Source organism: Sciurus carolinensis, chromosome 1 (assembly GCF_902686445.1).
Source record: "Sciurus carolinensis chromosome 1, mSciCar1.2, whole genome shotgun sequence".
NCBI classification, from domain to species: Eukaryota; Metazoa; Chordata; class Mammalia; order Rodentia; family Sciuridae; genus Sciurus; species Sciurus carolinensis.
In genome coordinates, this window is record NC_062213.1 from 122613089 (window position 1) to 122629422 (window position 16334).

The window sequence follows — 16334 nt, forward strand, 5'->3', positions numbered from 1 at the left end:
GTAATCTCTTTGCTCCTGGCAGCTAGGCCACTGTTTGTTATTGTAACTGCCATAACTAAAGCTATTCAAATTAGTAACAATGGGGTCTGAATGCAGCAACCCCTCAGGGAGCTATTAAAAAACCATGGGACGCCATTGAGGGAAAAAACAGCTAAAGTAAGAAAAGCTGCTCAGTGTGCCACAAGGGGGATCTTCATGAACAGGATTTAATAGTAACAGAAAAGAACGCTTAAAGAGAATAAAGTGAGGAAAAATTGAGTGGTGGTGACCTAGAAAATAATTGCTCAAAAAATTTAAGAACAAGGGAAAAAAGGAACTAAGTCTAACACAAAGAACCCCCAAAAGGAATAACCAAGTGGTAGTGAAAACTTAAGAACAAGGGAAAAAGGTAGGAGAAACCTAAGCCTAATAAAAAGAGCTTCAAAATTTGTAGAACCTGCCCTTATTTGAGGAGCAAATGGAGATACCATCAACCATTGAAAAAACTTTAAAGAGGCAGTTAAGACTATTTGGAAACAGGTATGCAGAGCAGTGTTATCTGGAGGACAATGTCTAATTGGAGAGCTCAGTGGCAAGAAATAGCTGTTGAAACTGCTTGCAGAAACATAGTGGCAAGGTTTCCCGATAGAAATGTTGAGATGAGAAGGCCAATACGTTTCAATAGATGCACAAAATCAGCAGCAAGGAGATAATGCCCTAACAAAAGATAAGAGATAACTATAGTAAAATCTGTTACACCCTATGCTCCAGGACTTTGCCCAAGGCGCAAAAGGGAAACACGTTGGGCTAACGAGTGCAAATTGGTTACTGTTGAGGGAAAGCAGCATGCAAGTGATGCTGCTCCTCCTCGCAATGGCGAGTCTGAGCCTTCCTCCAATAACAAAAACTCAGACGGAAAGGCAAACCCGGAACCTATGGGCCATTGTTAGCCTGGCCATATTTTTTATTTCTAACTAACACATTTTTTATCCTTCCTTTTCTTATTTTTCACCAATTCCTCTACAAGCCTGTCAATTCTACTGATGATTTTTCAGGTCGTGCTGTTTTTGGTGACAAGGATATCTCTAGTCTTTCTTTGCTTTAACAGGAGGAATTTCTGCACTCTGCCGTTGGAATCATACTACAAATCAGACCCAGAGTAGAGCAACTCGTTCTGCTGACCCTAGCTGTAATATTGCTTTTCCTCCCACGTCAGCTTGTGTATTTCCTCCCTTTTATGTTTCTACCAACTAACATTTCTAATAACACCTCTTAACTGTTCACTAACCGTGTGCTATCTCTCACAATGCTGGAATGGTTCTTTTGCCACCCGTGCAATTTGATGCACATTTCTACCTTCCTACCAGTCCTAGTTTCTGTTGCAGATATAGAATTGCCAGTGCTATTATCAAGAAACAGAAGAGGCTTTGACATTGCAACAGCCGTGATCATTGTCATCACAGTCCTTGCAGTAGCAGCATTGACACAACCATAACAACGATCATTTGGCCGAAAATGCAGCTGCAGCTTTGCAGACCATAGAGACTCTATCAGAGAGTGGACTCATTATAAGAACAAGTGGATACCTTTCAAGAACTTTTGGGACTGGGATGCGTTTATTCCCTGAGAGCTGTTTTGTGTTGCCTGTATTGTAACACTACTGGGATGTATATTGTTTCTGTATTTAATATGGCTATATGGTTTTTCTTCTGTTTATAGATTTGTCAAAGAGTGGGCAGGCTTAGGAGCTATGGTGGTACTCCTCTGCCTTGGCCTCCTTCTCTTCATTCGTTTTGGCATGCATCTACAAGCTAGCCAATAGAGAGATCAAATTATCTTTCATCAGGCCATGACCGCCCTAAAGGCCGACAGCCCCCCATTAGTATGGCTCTTGATGCTGGACCGGTAGTCAAAGACGGGTAATGAAGGAGGTGGCTGTGTACCAACCTAAGACAGGAGCTGCAGCATGCTCTGCAGGCTCTGATGACGGGTAAGGACATATGCTGACCACTCAACCTAAGACAGACACGGTCCCGAGCCTTAGTTTAATAATAAAGAAGGGGGATCTGTCGGGGTTTCCAGGACCCCCAGCCTTGGGCACGGTCAAGATGGCGCCTGACGCTGAACCAAAAGTGGCCAGCTATACAGTAAACAACCAGCGAATTCCAATGATTGGCTAGTTAACGATGTGATTAGAGCATGCCCCCCTCGTGTACCTATTCTATGCTTGCAGCTGTCCGCGGTTTACCTCGTGTGCTCTCCCCTGATTGGTTGAAGTGTATATAAGCCTGGTGGGTGGGAGAGTAAGGAAAGCAGAAGCTGAAGCTGGAGCGGAGGAAGAAGCTGGGGGCGGAAGAAGCTGGGGGCGGAAGAAGCTGGGGGCGGAAGAAGCTGAGGACAGAAGCTGAAGCTGAGGATGGAAGAAGCTGAGAGAAGAAGCTGAGAGAAAAAGCTGAGAGAAAAAGCTGAGAGAAGAGAAGCTGGGAGTGCGCGGAAGCTGGGAGTAAGAGAAGTGTAGGAGAGGGATTGTGCATAATAAACTTCCAAAGCTTCAGACGTTTGTCGTGTCTCTCTCTGCGGCCAGAGGGAGCGCGATAGGAGTGCCCAACGCTGACTGTGCAGTACCCCTTAGTTAGACTCCCTCTCTCTGTAACACAGAGAGAAAAGATGACCTTGCTACGGGGCTCCATCACAGTGGGCTGAGTCAACTGAATCGCTGCAAACAGAAGTCTTTCTTTGCATTCGATCATGAAACACATGGCTACTTTCGACCTCATGATCTATACTTTCAGATCATCCCCGAGCCCTTATGTGACCCTCTCTTGCTCTCCCCAGACTATTTGTCATTACCGGGAATTCAGTGAATCTTGCTCTTTATCGTCTTTCTTTTCATGGCTCCCTGCAAACAGTTCAAAAACATCCAGAAGTCAGTGAACAGTGCCATTTCACCCATTTCAACACAAGAGCCCGCGAGGGTTCCTCGGTCACCCTGGTTAGACAGGAATCAGAACCTGCAGGGCATCCTGGAAGTTATTCCCATGGAGGTCAGGAATGAGTACAAAATGAGACTCGTTGAAAATGGAGAGAGCCAAGGAGGCAAGACAAAACGACCCCAGGCCAGCTGGGGACTGCCTGCCACCTATAGCCCAAATGAAGTTCAGTGGTTGTAACCAGGGCTCTTCCTCCTCAGTGTTCACGCTATTCTCTGTATGTCCAAGAGGATAAGCCAGGGTTGACTCAGTCTCCTTCCCAAGGAGGGTCCCAGAAGGAGCCACATGCCCGGGACTCGGCAAAGCCTTGTTTCCAGAAGAAAGAGGCGGTGGAGGCAAGGAAGCTGGCAAGAGAAGGCCAAACAGCCTAGACGGTGTGTCATTCCAGGGAAGACAGCATGTGTCTGAGAGATGCTCCTCAAAGGATTAGGACCCCAATCAGGCTGGACTTTCCTGTGGTCGCTACAGAGAATATCGAGACAGCAGATGTGGGAACAGAGCAGAGTTCAGAGCACAAACAGGAGATGGAGATGGAAGGGCCCATCAGGGTGGAAGACCATGAAAAACAGAGGTAGGACCAGACAGTCTCCAGCTGCTGTGGGAAACCACCAATGGCGAAGAGAAATCACAGTAGAAAGAGCTACATACTTAGAGCTAGAGAGCTAAAATGGGTAAGTGCTTCCCAGAGCCACAGAAGTGATCACCATTCTACCCGAAGCATGAAGACCAGAAAATCTGCATGCTATTCTCCACTTGCTCAAGAGTTGCTTTCTCCTGATAATCTTCTCAGTCAGGTCACTGGTGGCATCGATAAGTACAGGCACCAGAAACCCAGGTGTTTTCACAACTGAGCCTTCAAGCTCACCACTCTCACACTTGGGAGGGTTCTTCACTTCAAGGCAAGCATCCAGACGTGGCTCTGAAAATAAAAACCACAAGCAGGAACTATTAGTTTCTATGACCCTTCTGTGACACACCTATTCACCCAAGAGGGACATCAAATCAAGAAAGCAGCCTTGCACAACCAAGTCCTAGATTCATATGCATGGCATAGAGACTGATATTTTCATTTTTTAAATGCCTCTGACATATCCAATACTGATACACTTGAGAGGAAGCAAGCATACTTCCAATTTTTTAAAACATTCATGTTAAATGGAAATAAGTTGACATATAGCTCCTATTTATGTAAGGCAATAATACCTCGAGGGATATAGGCAGTGCTTTTAGTAGGGAATAGACTATGAAAGTCAAGCAAAACCAAAACAGAAGGAAAAGTAGAGGAAAGAAAAGAACTAGGGGAGAATCAGTGCTGCAAAATTTTAAATCTTAATACACCTCAATTTATTTTACATATGTGTATTATTACTAAATAACTCCTGGGTGTGCCGCCAAACATTTAATGGATACGTCTGATGGACATAAAATTATGAATGTTTATGAGACGGAGTGTATGACACTTTAATTGACATATTCTGGCAGAAGAAATTAGAAATATTTTACAAAGGAGGAGAGAGAGAGAGAGAGAGAGAGAGATGTTTGAAAAGCAGATGCCCTGTTAAGACACCAGGAGCTAATCAAATTACTGGGGAGATAGTTGAATTCATCTGCAATATGATAGGAGTACTCACTGGCTGCATCCAGAGCCGAGATGACTTTAGTCTCATCCAATGTGAGAAGAGAGGTTCCAAGAGGTACTGTTGATTCAGATGAATCAGGATGACCACAGGATGAAAAATACTTTTCATCTGGCAGGTCATTCTCCTTCTCCTCCAGCAGTTCCCTGTTGAGAATGCTGAGAAAGGAAAGAACAACAGGTGAAACCGAGATGGTGTAGAAGTCAGGGCCTCGCCCTGCACCTGATTCAAAGCTGAAGAGCACAGTCCCACGACAAGGGCCCTGCCTTCAAAACTGATCAAGAAACCATTCTCAACTGATGGACTGACTTCAGGTGACATGGTAATAGAGAAAGGGAAAGACACCAGTGCTCACTACACCGGCCAGATAACGAGCTGATGCCAAGGAGGCTCCACTCCACCTATTTGGCACAGTCACAGAGGGGGCACAAAATAAGAAACATAACAGTGGGTCAACGTTGTGCGTGACTCATGTTGACACCAACACGTAGCTGGCCAGTGAATACACACTGCTGTATTGCAGAGTGCCAGAGAACTTGTGCCTTCTGGAACTGTTTCTATCCATTTTTTGATATAATCCCATTTCCTCCTCATCTTTCTACTTATCTTGCTAAGGCATACCCGTCCAGGATCTCAGGCCATGAGGGTAGAAAGACGGTGTGCCTCTAATCCTGATTCCAGAACTCACAAAGATAACAACTGAATGCTCTAAGGGGAAGAAGTACCCAACACTGACTGTGCAGGACCCCTTAGTTAGACTCCCTCTATCAGTAACACAAAGAGAAAAAGTAACCTTGAAAAAGGGCTCCATCACGTGGGCTGAGTCAACATCATCACTGCAAACAGCAGTCTTTCTTTATCCTTGCTCATGAAACACGTGTGACATATTTTGACCTCAAGGTCTGTGCTTTCAGAACGTCCTCAAACCCTTATCTTACCCTTTCTGACTATCCCCAGACTATTTGTTGTTACCTGGAAGTCAGTGAATCCTGACCTTTGTCATCTTTATTTTCATGGTTTTCTGCAAACAATTAAAAAACATCCAGGAGTCATTAAAGAGTGCCGTTTCACCCATTTCAACACAAGAGCCCATGGGGGTTCTCTGGTCACATGGGCTAGACAGGAATAAGAACCTGCAGGGAATCTTGGATATTTTCCCCATATAGATCAGAAGTGAGTAGAAAAAGGGAGTCATTGAAAATGGAGTGAGCCAGAGAGTGAAGACAAGATGACTCCTGACCAGTTGAGAACAGCCACCTGTAGCCCAAATGAGGTTGAGTGTTGTGATCAGGGCTCTTTCTCGTCAGTTTTCATACTATGCCTTTCTAAGTCCAAGATGAGAAGCCAGGGTTGACTCAGTTCTGTTTCCCAAGGTGGGTCCCAGAAGAAGCCACACGCCCGTGACTCAGCAAAGCCATGTTTCCAGAAGAAAGAGGCAGTGGAGGCAAGGAAGCTGGCAAGAGAAGGCCAAACAGCCTGGACGGCGTGTCATTCCAGGGAAGACAGCATGTGTCTGAGAGATGCTCCTCAAAGGATGCTCCCCAATCGGGCTTGACTTTCCCGTGGTCTGTACAGGGAATTTCAGGACAGCAGATGTGGGAACAGAGCAGAGTTCAGAGCGCAAACAGGAGATGGAGATGGAAGGGCCCATCAGGGTGGAAGACAATGAAAAACAGAGGTAGGACCAGACAGTCTCCAGCTGCTGTGGGAAACCACCAATGGCGAAGAGAAATCACAGTAGAAAGAGCTACATACTTAGAGCTAGAGAGTTTTAATGGGTAAGTGCTTCCCAGAGCCACAGTAGTGACTGCCACTCTACCCGAAGCTTGAAGGCCAGGGACTCTGCATGCCATTCTCTGTTTGCTCAAGAGTCGCTGTATCTTGATAATCTTCTCAGTCAGGACGCTGGTGGCATCCATGGGGACAGGCACCTCACACCCAGGCTTTTGAACAGCTGAGCCTTCGAGCTCACCACCCTCGAGCTTGGGAGGGTTCTTCACTTCAAGGCGAGCATCCGGACATGGCTCTGAAAATAAAAACCACAATCAGGAAGAACTATTACTTTCTATGACCCTTCTGTGATACACCTATTCACCCAGGAGGGACACCAAAATATGAACGCAGCCTTGCACAGCCAAGTCCTTGATTCATTTCCAGGGTATAGAGACTGATATTTTCATTTTGAAAAGCCTATGACATATCCAATACCGATACACGTGAGAGGAGGCAAGCACGCTTCCAATTTTTGAAAACATTCATGAGAAATGGAAATAGTCGACATATAGCTCCTAGTTATGTAAGGCAATAATGCCACTAGGGATATAGGCAGTGCCTTTAGTAGGGAAGAGAGTATAAAAGTCAAGCAAAACCAAAATAGAAGGAAAAGTAGAGGAAAGAGAAGAAGTAGGGAAGAATTGCTGCTGCAAAATTTTAAATCTTACATACACCTCGACTTATTTAACATATGTGCATTATTACTAAATAACTCCTGGGTATGCCCAACACATAATGGATACATCTGTTGGACACAAAATTATGAATGTTTATGTGAGGGATTGTATAATACTTCAATTGATGTATTCTGGCAGGAGAAATTAGAAATAGTTTAGAAAAGAGGAGAGAGAGAGAGAGATGTTTGAAAAGCAAATGCCCTGTTGGACACCAGGAGGCGATCACTTTACTGGGGAGATGAGTTGGATTCGTCTGCAATATGATAGGAGTACTCACTGGCTCTATCCAGAGCAGAGCTGACTTTGGTCTCATCTGATGGAAGAGAGGTTGTAAGAGGTTCTGTTGATTCAGATGAATCAGGATGATCACAGGATAAAAAATACTTTTCATCTGGCAGCAGGTCCTTCTCTTTCTCCTCCTCCAGTTCACGGGGGAGACTGCTGAGTTAGGGAAGAATAAAAAGATGGATTTGAGGTGGTTTGGAAGCAACAGCCTCCTGATTCAAAGCTGATCCTGATTCAAAGCTGAAAGGGGGAAGTCCCCAAACAGGTCTCTCCCTTCAAAAATGACTGAGGAAACCATTCTCATCTGATGGACATAGTTCAGGTGCCAAGGGATGAGACAGAGAGGGAGAGTCACCAGTGCCCTGTGTATTGGCCAGAAAAACAAACTGATGGGGAAGAAGTCTCAGCTACACCTTATAAGGTACAGTCACCAAGGAGGACACAATGAGAAACATAGCAAGGTCACCCTCTACGCAAGTGATGGTGAATTTTAGATACTGCTGTCTGGTATCAATAGTGTCCTGAATGGACGAGTCCCGGATACATTCCGCCTTCTTTTAATGTCAATATTATGACACAATATACTATTTATTCTGTCTACTTTTCTTCTTATGGCTCACCTCCCTGTGATCTCAGGCCAACACTACAGAAATCATTTTTGGGTCTCACCCTGATGTTAGCCCTTACCAAGAGAACACCACATTTCTTTAATAGCAAGAAGTGCCCAATGCTGCTCAGTTCCCCTTGATCAGACTCAACCGTACATTACCATAAAGAAAACAGAGAGCCTTGCAAACGGGTTCCATCATCTTTGGTTGAGTCAACAACTTCACTGCACTCAGGAGTCCTACTGCACCTTTGGTTAAGAAACCTGTTACTACATTTTGTCCTCATCCTCTCTACTTCTAGAATCCTGAACCCCTTTATTTTACCCATGCTTTCTAACCCCTGATCATTCATTGTTACTTCGAATCCAGTGACTCCTCTTCATTATCATCCCCATTGTCATGGGATTCTGTAAAAATATTCAGAAATGAAGGCATCATTAAATAATTCCATGTCACTCTCTTCAATACAGAGGCCTACTTCAGAAGAAGACATAATTTATGTATGCAAGATCCAAGGAGCACTTAAGGGAATTCTATTGAAAGAACTCATATGTTGAGTTTAAAGAAATGGTCTGGGATGATATGCTGACCCATTATGCACGATGTCTCTGACTGGGTGAATCATTTTTATGGCCTGCTTTTCATTTAATTGGCTAAAGTCAAAATGCATTTTGGTCTCCTAATCCCTGCATACGTGTTCAGCTTCTTATGGATTTCACTAGCTGTACTTTTCTTTCTTCCACAAAGGTCATTCACAAGTTTGTGGCTCTGTGCTCCCTCACAATTCTCAAATAGAACGAGTTCCATTCACTAAGGAGAGGATTAAAATACCCGAGCCTCATTTCCCTCAGTATCGGGAACTTTTTTTTTTTTTTAATTATTTATTTATTTTTTTTTATTATTGTACACAAATGGGATACATGTTGTTTCTCTGTCTGTACATGGGGTAAAGGCATACCATTTGTGTAATCATAAATTTACATAGGGTAATGTTTGATTCATTCTGTTATTTTTTCCCTTCCCCCCACCCCTCCCACCCCTCTTTTCCCTCTATACAGTCCTTCCTTCCTCCATTCTTGCCCCCCTCCCTAAACCTAACCCTAACCCTAACACTAACTCTTCCCACCCCACATTATGTGTCCTCATCCACTTATTAGCGATATCATTCTTCCTTTGGTTTTTTGAGATTGGCTTATCTCACTTAGCATGATATTCTCCAGTTTCATCCATTTGCCTGCAAATGCCATAATTTTATCCTTCTTTATGGCAGAGTAATATTCCATTGTATATATATATACCACATTTTCTTTATCCATTCATCAATTGAAGGACATCTAGGTTGGTTCCACAATCTGGCTATTGTGAACTGAGCAGCTATGAACATTGATGTGGCTGTATCTCTGTAATATGCTGATTTTAAGTCCTTTGGGTATAGGCCAAGGAGTGGGATAGCTGGGTCAAATGGTGGTTCCATTCCAAGTTTTCTAAGGAGTCTCCATACTGCTTTCCAGAGTGGTTGCACTAATTTGCAGCCCCATCAGCAATGTATGAGTGTACCTTTCTCCCCACATCCTCGCCAACACCTATTGTTGCTTGTATTCTTGATAATCGCCATTCTAATTGGGGTGAGATGGAATCTTAGGGTGGTTTTGATTTGCATTTCCCTTATTACTAGGGATGTTGAACATTTTTTCATATATCTGTTGATTACTTGTACATCTTCTTCTGTGAAGTGTCTGTTCATTTCCTTAGCCCATTTGTTGATTGGATTATTTGTATTCTTGGTGTAGAGTTTTTTGAGTTCTTTATAGATTCTGGAAATTAGCGCTCTATCTGAGGTATGGTTGGCAAAAATATTCTCCCACTCTGTAGGCTCTCTCTTCACATTTCTGATAGTTTCCTTTGCTGAGAGAAAGCTTTTTAGTTTGAATCTATCCCAGTTGTTGATTCTTGCTTTTATTTCTTGTGCTATGGGAGTCCTGTTAAGGAAGTCTGATCCTAAGCCAACAAGTTGAAGATTTGGACCTACTTTTTCTTCTATAAGATGCAGGGTCTCTGGTCTGATTCCGAGGTCCTTGATCCATTTTGAGTTGAGTTTTGTGTAGGGTGAGAGATAGGGGTTTAATTTCATTCTATTGCATATGGTTTTCCAGTTTTCCCAGCACCATTTGTTGAAGAGGCTATCTTTCCTCCATTGCATATTTTTGGAACCTTTGTCTAGTATGAGAAAATTGTATTTATTTGGGTTTGTGTCCATGTCCTCTATTCTGTACCATTGATCTACCTGTCTATTTTGGTACCAATACCATGCCGTTTTTGTTACTATTGCTTTGTAGTAGAGTTGAAGATCTGGTATTGCAATACCCCCTGCTTCGCTCTTGCTACTGAGGATTGCTTTAGCTATTCTAGGTTTTTTATTCTTCCAGATGAATTTCATAATTGCTTGCTCTATTTCTGCAAGGTACATCATTGGGATTTTAATAGGAATTGCATTGAATCTGTATAGCACTTTAGGTAGTATAGCCATTTTGACAATATTAAATCTGCCTATCCAGGAACATGGGAGATCTTTCCATCTTCTAAGGTTTTCTTTAATTTCTTTCTTTAGTGTTCTGTAGTTCTCATTGTAGAGGTCTTTCACCTCTTTTGTGAGATTGATTCCTAAGTATTTTATTTTTTTCGATGCTATTGTGAATGGGGTAGTTTTCCTAATTTCTCTTTCTGAAGATTCATCACTTATGTATAAAAATGCATTGGATTTATGAGCATTGATCTTGTAACCTGCTACTTTACTGAATTCACTTATGAGTTCTAAAAGTTTTCTGGTGGAATTTCCAGGTTCCTCTAAATATATAATCATGTCGTCAGCGAACAGGGATAGTTTGAGTTCTTCTTTTCCTATTCGTATCCCTTTAATTTCTTTGGTTTGTCTGATTGCTCTGGCTAGAGTCTCAAGGACGATGTTGAATAGAAGCGGTGAAAGAGGGCATCCCTGCCTTGTTCCAGTTTTTAGGGGGAACGCTTTCAGTTTTTCACCATTTAGAATGATATTAGCCATGGGCTTAGCGTACATTGCCTTTATAATGTTTAGGAATGTTCCCACTACCCCAATTTTTTCTAGTGTTTTGAGCATGAAGGGATGCTGTATTTTATCGAATGCTTTTTCTGTATCTATTGAAATAATCATGTGATTCTTAACTTTAAGTCTGTTGATATGGTGAATGACATTTATTGATTTCCGAATGTTGAACCAACCTTGCATCCCTGGGATAAAACCCACTTGATCGTGGGGCACTATCTTTTTAATATATATTTGTATGCGATTTGCTAAAATTGTGTTGAGAATTTTTGCGTCAATGTTCATTAGGGATATTGGTCTGAAATTTTCTTTCCTCGATGTGTCTCTGTCTGGTTTAGGTATCAGGGTGATATTGGCTTCATAGAACGAGTTAGGGAGGGTTCCCTCCTCTTCTATTTCATGGAATAGTTTGAGGAGTATTGGAATGAGCTCTTCTTTAAAGGTTTTGTAGAACTCAGCTGAGAACCCATCTGGTCCTGGACTTTTCTTTGTTGGTAGACTTTTGATGACTTCTTCTATTTCATTACTTGAAATTGGTCTATTTAAATTATGTATGTCCTCCTCGTTCAGTTTAGGCAATTCATATGTCTCTAGAAACCTGTTGATGTCTTCGAGGTTTTCTGTTTTGTTGGAGTATAGATTTTCAAAATAGCTTCTAATTATGTTTTGTATTTCACTCGTGTCTGTTGTGATGTTTCCTTGTTCATTCCGAATTTTGGTGATTTGGGTTTTCTCTCGTCTTCTCTTTGTTAGTGTGGCTAAAGGTTTATCAATTTTGTTGATTTTTTCGAAGAACCAACTATTTATTTTGTCAATTTTTTGTATTGTTTCTTTTGTATCAATTTCGTTGATTTCAGCTCTGAGTTTGACTGTTTCGTGTCTTCTACTACTTTTGGTATTGGTCTGTTCTTCTTTTTCTAGGGCTTTGAGCTCTAGTGTTAGGTCGTTTATTTTTTGAGTTTTACTTCTTTTATTAAATGCGCTCCATGAAATAAATCATACTCTAAGTACTGCTTTCATAGTGTCCCAGAGACTTTGATATGATGTTTCTTTGTTCTCGTTTTCCTCTAAGAATTTTTTAATTTCCTTCCTAATATCTTCTGTTATCCATTCATCATATAATAGCATATTGTTTAATCTCCAGGTGTTGGAGTAGTTTCTGTTTTTTACTCTTTCATTTATTTCTAACTTCAATCCATTATGATCTGATAGAATACAAGGTAGTGTCTCCATCTTCTTGTATTTGCTGACATTAGCTTTGTGGCATAATATATGGTCTATTTTAGAGAAGGATCCATGTGCTGCTGAGAAGAAAGTGTATTCGCTCTTGGTTGGATGGTATATTCTATAAATGTCTGTTAAGTCTAAATTATTGATTGTGTTATTGAGATCTATGGTTTCTTTGTTCAATTTTGGTTTGGAAGATCTGTCCTGTGGTGAGAGAGGCGTGTTAAAATCACCTAGTATTATTGTGTTATGGTCTATTTGGTTTCTAAAATTGAGAAGGATTTGTTTCACATACATGGATGAGCCACTGTTTGGGGCATAGATATTTATGATTGTTATATCTTGCTGATTTATGCTTCCCTTAAGCAGTATGAAATGTCCTTCCTTATCCCTTCTGACTGACATTGGCTTGAACTTCACATTATCTGAAATGAGGATGGATACTCCAGCTTTTTTGCTGAGTCCATGTGCATGGTATGTTTTTCCACATCCTTTCACCTTTAGTCTATGGGTATCTCTTTCTATGAGGTGAGTCTCTTGCAGGCAACATATTGTTGGATCTTTCTTTTTAATCCAATCCGCCAGTCTATGTCTTTTAATTGATGAATTCAGGCCATTAACATTCAGGGTTATTATTGAGATATGATTTGTATTCCTGGTCATTTGGTTCATATTTAAAATTTTATTTATTTATTTATTTATTTTTTGACACATCTTGGTTCCTCCTTTATTTGACAGTTCCTTTAGGATAATTCCTCCCTTTGCTGATTTGCTTCTTTGTTTTTTATTTCTTCCTCGTGAAATATTTTGCCGAGAATGTTCTGTAATGCTGGCTTTCTTTTTGTAAATTCTTTTAGCTTTTGTTTATCATGGAAGGATTTTATTTTGTCGTCAAATTTGAAGGTAAGCTTTGCTGGGTATAAGATTCTTGGTTGACATCCATTTTCTTTCAGAGCTTGAAAAATGTTGTTCCAGGCACTTCTAGCTTTTAGGGTCTGGATTGAAAAATCTGCTGATATCCGTATTGGTTTCCCCCTGAATGTAATTTGGTTCTTTTCTCTCACAGCCTTTAAAATTCTGTCTTTATTTTGTATGTTAGGTATTTTCATTATAATGTGCCTTGGTGTGGGTCTGTTGTAATTTTGTGTATTTGGAGTCCTATAAGCCTCTTGGACTTGATTTTCCATTTCATTCTTCAGATTTGGGAAATTTTCTGATATTATTTCATCAAATATATTGTTCATTCCTTTGGTTTGTTTCTCTAAGCCTTCCTCAATCCCAATAATTCTCAAATTTGGCCTTTTCATGATATCCCATAGTTCTTGCAAATTCTGTTCATGATTTCTTACCATCTTCTCTGTTTGTTCAACTTTGTTTTCGAGGTTAAAAATTTTGTCTTCAATATCTGAAGTTCTGTCTTCCAGTTGTTCTATCCTATTGGTTATGCTTTCTATGTAGTTCTTAATTTGGTTTATTGTTTCCTTCATTTCAAGGATTTCTGTTTGGTTTTTTTTCAATATCTCTAACTCTTTATTGAAATGATCTTTTGCTTCCTGAATTTGCTCTGTTAACTGTCGATTGGTGCGATCATTCAATGCCTGCATTTGCTCTTTCATCTCATCATTCAATTCCTGCATTTGCTCTTTCATCTCATTGTTTGCTTCCCTGATCATTTTAATTATGTACATTCTGAACTCCCTTTCTGTCATTTCTTCTGCCATGCTGTCGCTGGATTTTATTGATGTAACATCTAGATTTGTTTGGGACATTTTCTTCCCTTGTTTTCTCATATTGTTCAGGAATCAGTGGGTCATTAAGATATTGCAGATTTCCTCTATCGACTTATAATGTCCCTGAAGATTGCTAGTATATCCCCTCTTATCCTTCAGTAGCCTGAAGTCTTGGAGGAAGTTGATAATGTGGAGCTCCACGAAGAAGCTGCCTCTCTAGGGGTGGTGACCCTCAGGTGGCGTATATTCCCTGCTAGTGGTCAGAGGTGCCTCCACTTGTTGACCAATGGTCATCCAACAGGGAACTAGGCTGCGGGCTGAGGCAAGGCCTATTTGTGCCTGTGTCTCTGGTTTAACCATCCCTGTGGGAAAACCTCTCCCGGTAGGGAAGACTCACTCGGTGGGAACGTCTCGCTGGTCAGTTGCCCTCCTAGAGGTTCCCCTCAATCTACAACTACCGCCTGGGCTGGGCTGTCTTCCTCTGCAATGTTCCCAGTGGCCCGGACCTACCTCCTGGGCCTGGGAGCCTCACCCTCCGCAGGAGAGTCTCCTTAGGCTTCCTCTCCCAGATAATCTGCCCACAGTCCTGGAAACTTCGCTCCGCCCCTAGGCGTGTCTCTGTGCAGCTCTTCCAGCAAGAAGCCACCTAGCTCCTGGGACCTTACTCTGCACCTAATCACCTGGCTATGCGGCCCCTCTGAGCCGCCACCTGGAGCCCTGTACAATAGCTCCGATACCCAGAGACTCACCACACACCTCCTCCACCGGACAGCAGCCCGGTTTCCGATGCAGTCACTAGGAGTCCAAGCAACTCACTTTGCGTCATTTCCTCCCGCCAACCTCCCGTAGCCCTAGGCAGTCACTCCAAGCCCAAGTGACCCGCCCTGTTCCTCCTCCTCCTCCTCCTTGGGGTAGCCCCCCCAGTGTTCAGGAGCGGTCGTTCCGAGTTCAAACAGCTCGCCACGCAGCTCCTCCTCTGGCAACCGCCTGTGGCTCTGATGCAGTCACTCCTAGACCAAGCGACCCGCTGCGCTTCTCCTCTTCCTCCGGGCAACCCCCCCGGTGTTCAGAAGCGATTACTCTGAGTCTAAACAGCTCACCACGCAGCTCCTGCTCAGGCAGCCGCCCAGAGCCCCAGTGGTTGCTCCGAGTCCAAGCGCTGTGCTGAGCTGCCTCCTCTACGATGATCCCAGTTGTCCGTGTTTACCGCTCCAGCGGGGGGAGGGGCGTCTCGCCGAGCAACTCCACTTCACAAATTCCCTGCGTTCCGGGGCTACCACCCCATCCGGGATGCCTCCCCAACAGGAGAGACTCACCCGGCGGCTTTGAGTTGGTCCCAAGTCTCTCACTATCTCCTCTTTTGAATCCTGCCCTCTAGGCCGCCATCTTGAAACTCCATATCGGGAACTTTTAAGGATCTCAAGATTGACTTTGGCAGTGTACTAGAGGGAAATTCCTCTCTGCAGACTGTTCTGGTATGAACCGGTATTTCTACCACCTGATTCTAGCATTTTAATGGAAGCAAACTGAAATACTTCCAAGTAGTCATTTTGTGATAGCCTCAACTGTGATGTAGAAACCAGGGCAGCTGGTGAAATGTTACTACTGGAGGGGCAAAGTAGTAGACACTTTGGTTCAGATGAGAATACCTACTGACAGTACATTTAGGTAGAATATACAAAGTCTATCAACGCAAAGCATACTGGGTGCTCCCCAGGGCATAGATATCTTGACCATTTATGGATTTTGCAGGTCAGAGGCTGTAGCATTCCCATCAGGGAAAATTCCACACACAGGGTATGAGAGGATGGTACTGGAGTCCAGAACCCAGGCACCATGATACCATCTCCCAAAATACATGTGAAATTACCATTATCCTTGGACAGTCAGAAAGACCCAGGAAAAGTGTTCAGACTTGACATTTAGCAGGACAGATGGAGGAGCGGTCCCACTGTAGAACAGTCTGTTAAACAGAAGACACGGCATCTGCATGTGGCAGAACCATCAGTGCTCGTCAGTGCACCTTTATTCTCCTCACCCCAGCCTGCATTGCTTCACATCCTGCATTAGCCAGTGAGTGCCGAGGAGGAGGGGTGTGGCTGGAAACAGGAAGAGTGCAAGGAGCATGACCCACCTGATGTCTGTGCTTCAGACCTGGTCCTACCGTTTGACTGAAACCAACAAGTAACTACAGGACCTGCCTGCAGGGCTGATCTTAAAGTACAGGGAGACTCCTGGAGAAAGCTTTTTTTTAGTTCTCATTGTAGAGGTCTTTCCCCTCTTTTGTGAGATTGATTCCCAAGTATTTTATTTTTTGAGGCTATTGTGAATGGGGTAGTTTTCCAAATC

General features: G+C 42.8%; 1 protein-coding gene across 1 annotated transcript in view; it reads right to left on the reverse strand.

Annotated features, from left to right (window-relative positions):
* The window catches only part of LOC124994793 (uncharacterized), a 59208-nt gene that overhangs the window by 17103 nt on the left and 25771 nt on the right, over positions 1–16334 (reverse strand). Inside the window, exons 2-7 of the mRNA XM_047567082.1 lie at positions 7334–7497; positions 6426–6632; positions 5579–5627; positions 4601–4764; positions 3682–3888; positions 2830–2878 (exon numbers count right to left, since the gene is read on the reverse strand). Of these exons, the coding sequence (XP_047423038.1) occupies positions 2830–2878; positions 3682–3888; positions 4601–4764; positions 5579–5627; positions 6426–6632; positions 7334–7497 (840 nt within the window). The remainder of the gene's footprint in view (positions 1–2829; positions 2879–3681; positions 3889–4600; positions 4765–5578; positions 5628–6425; positions 6633–7333; positions 7498–16334) is intronic.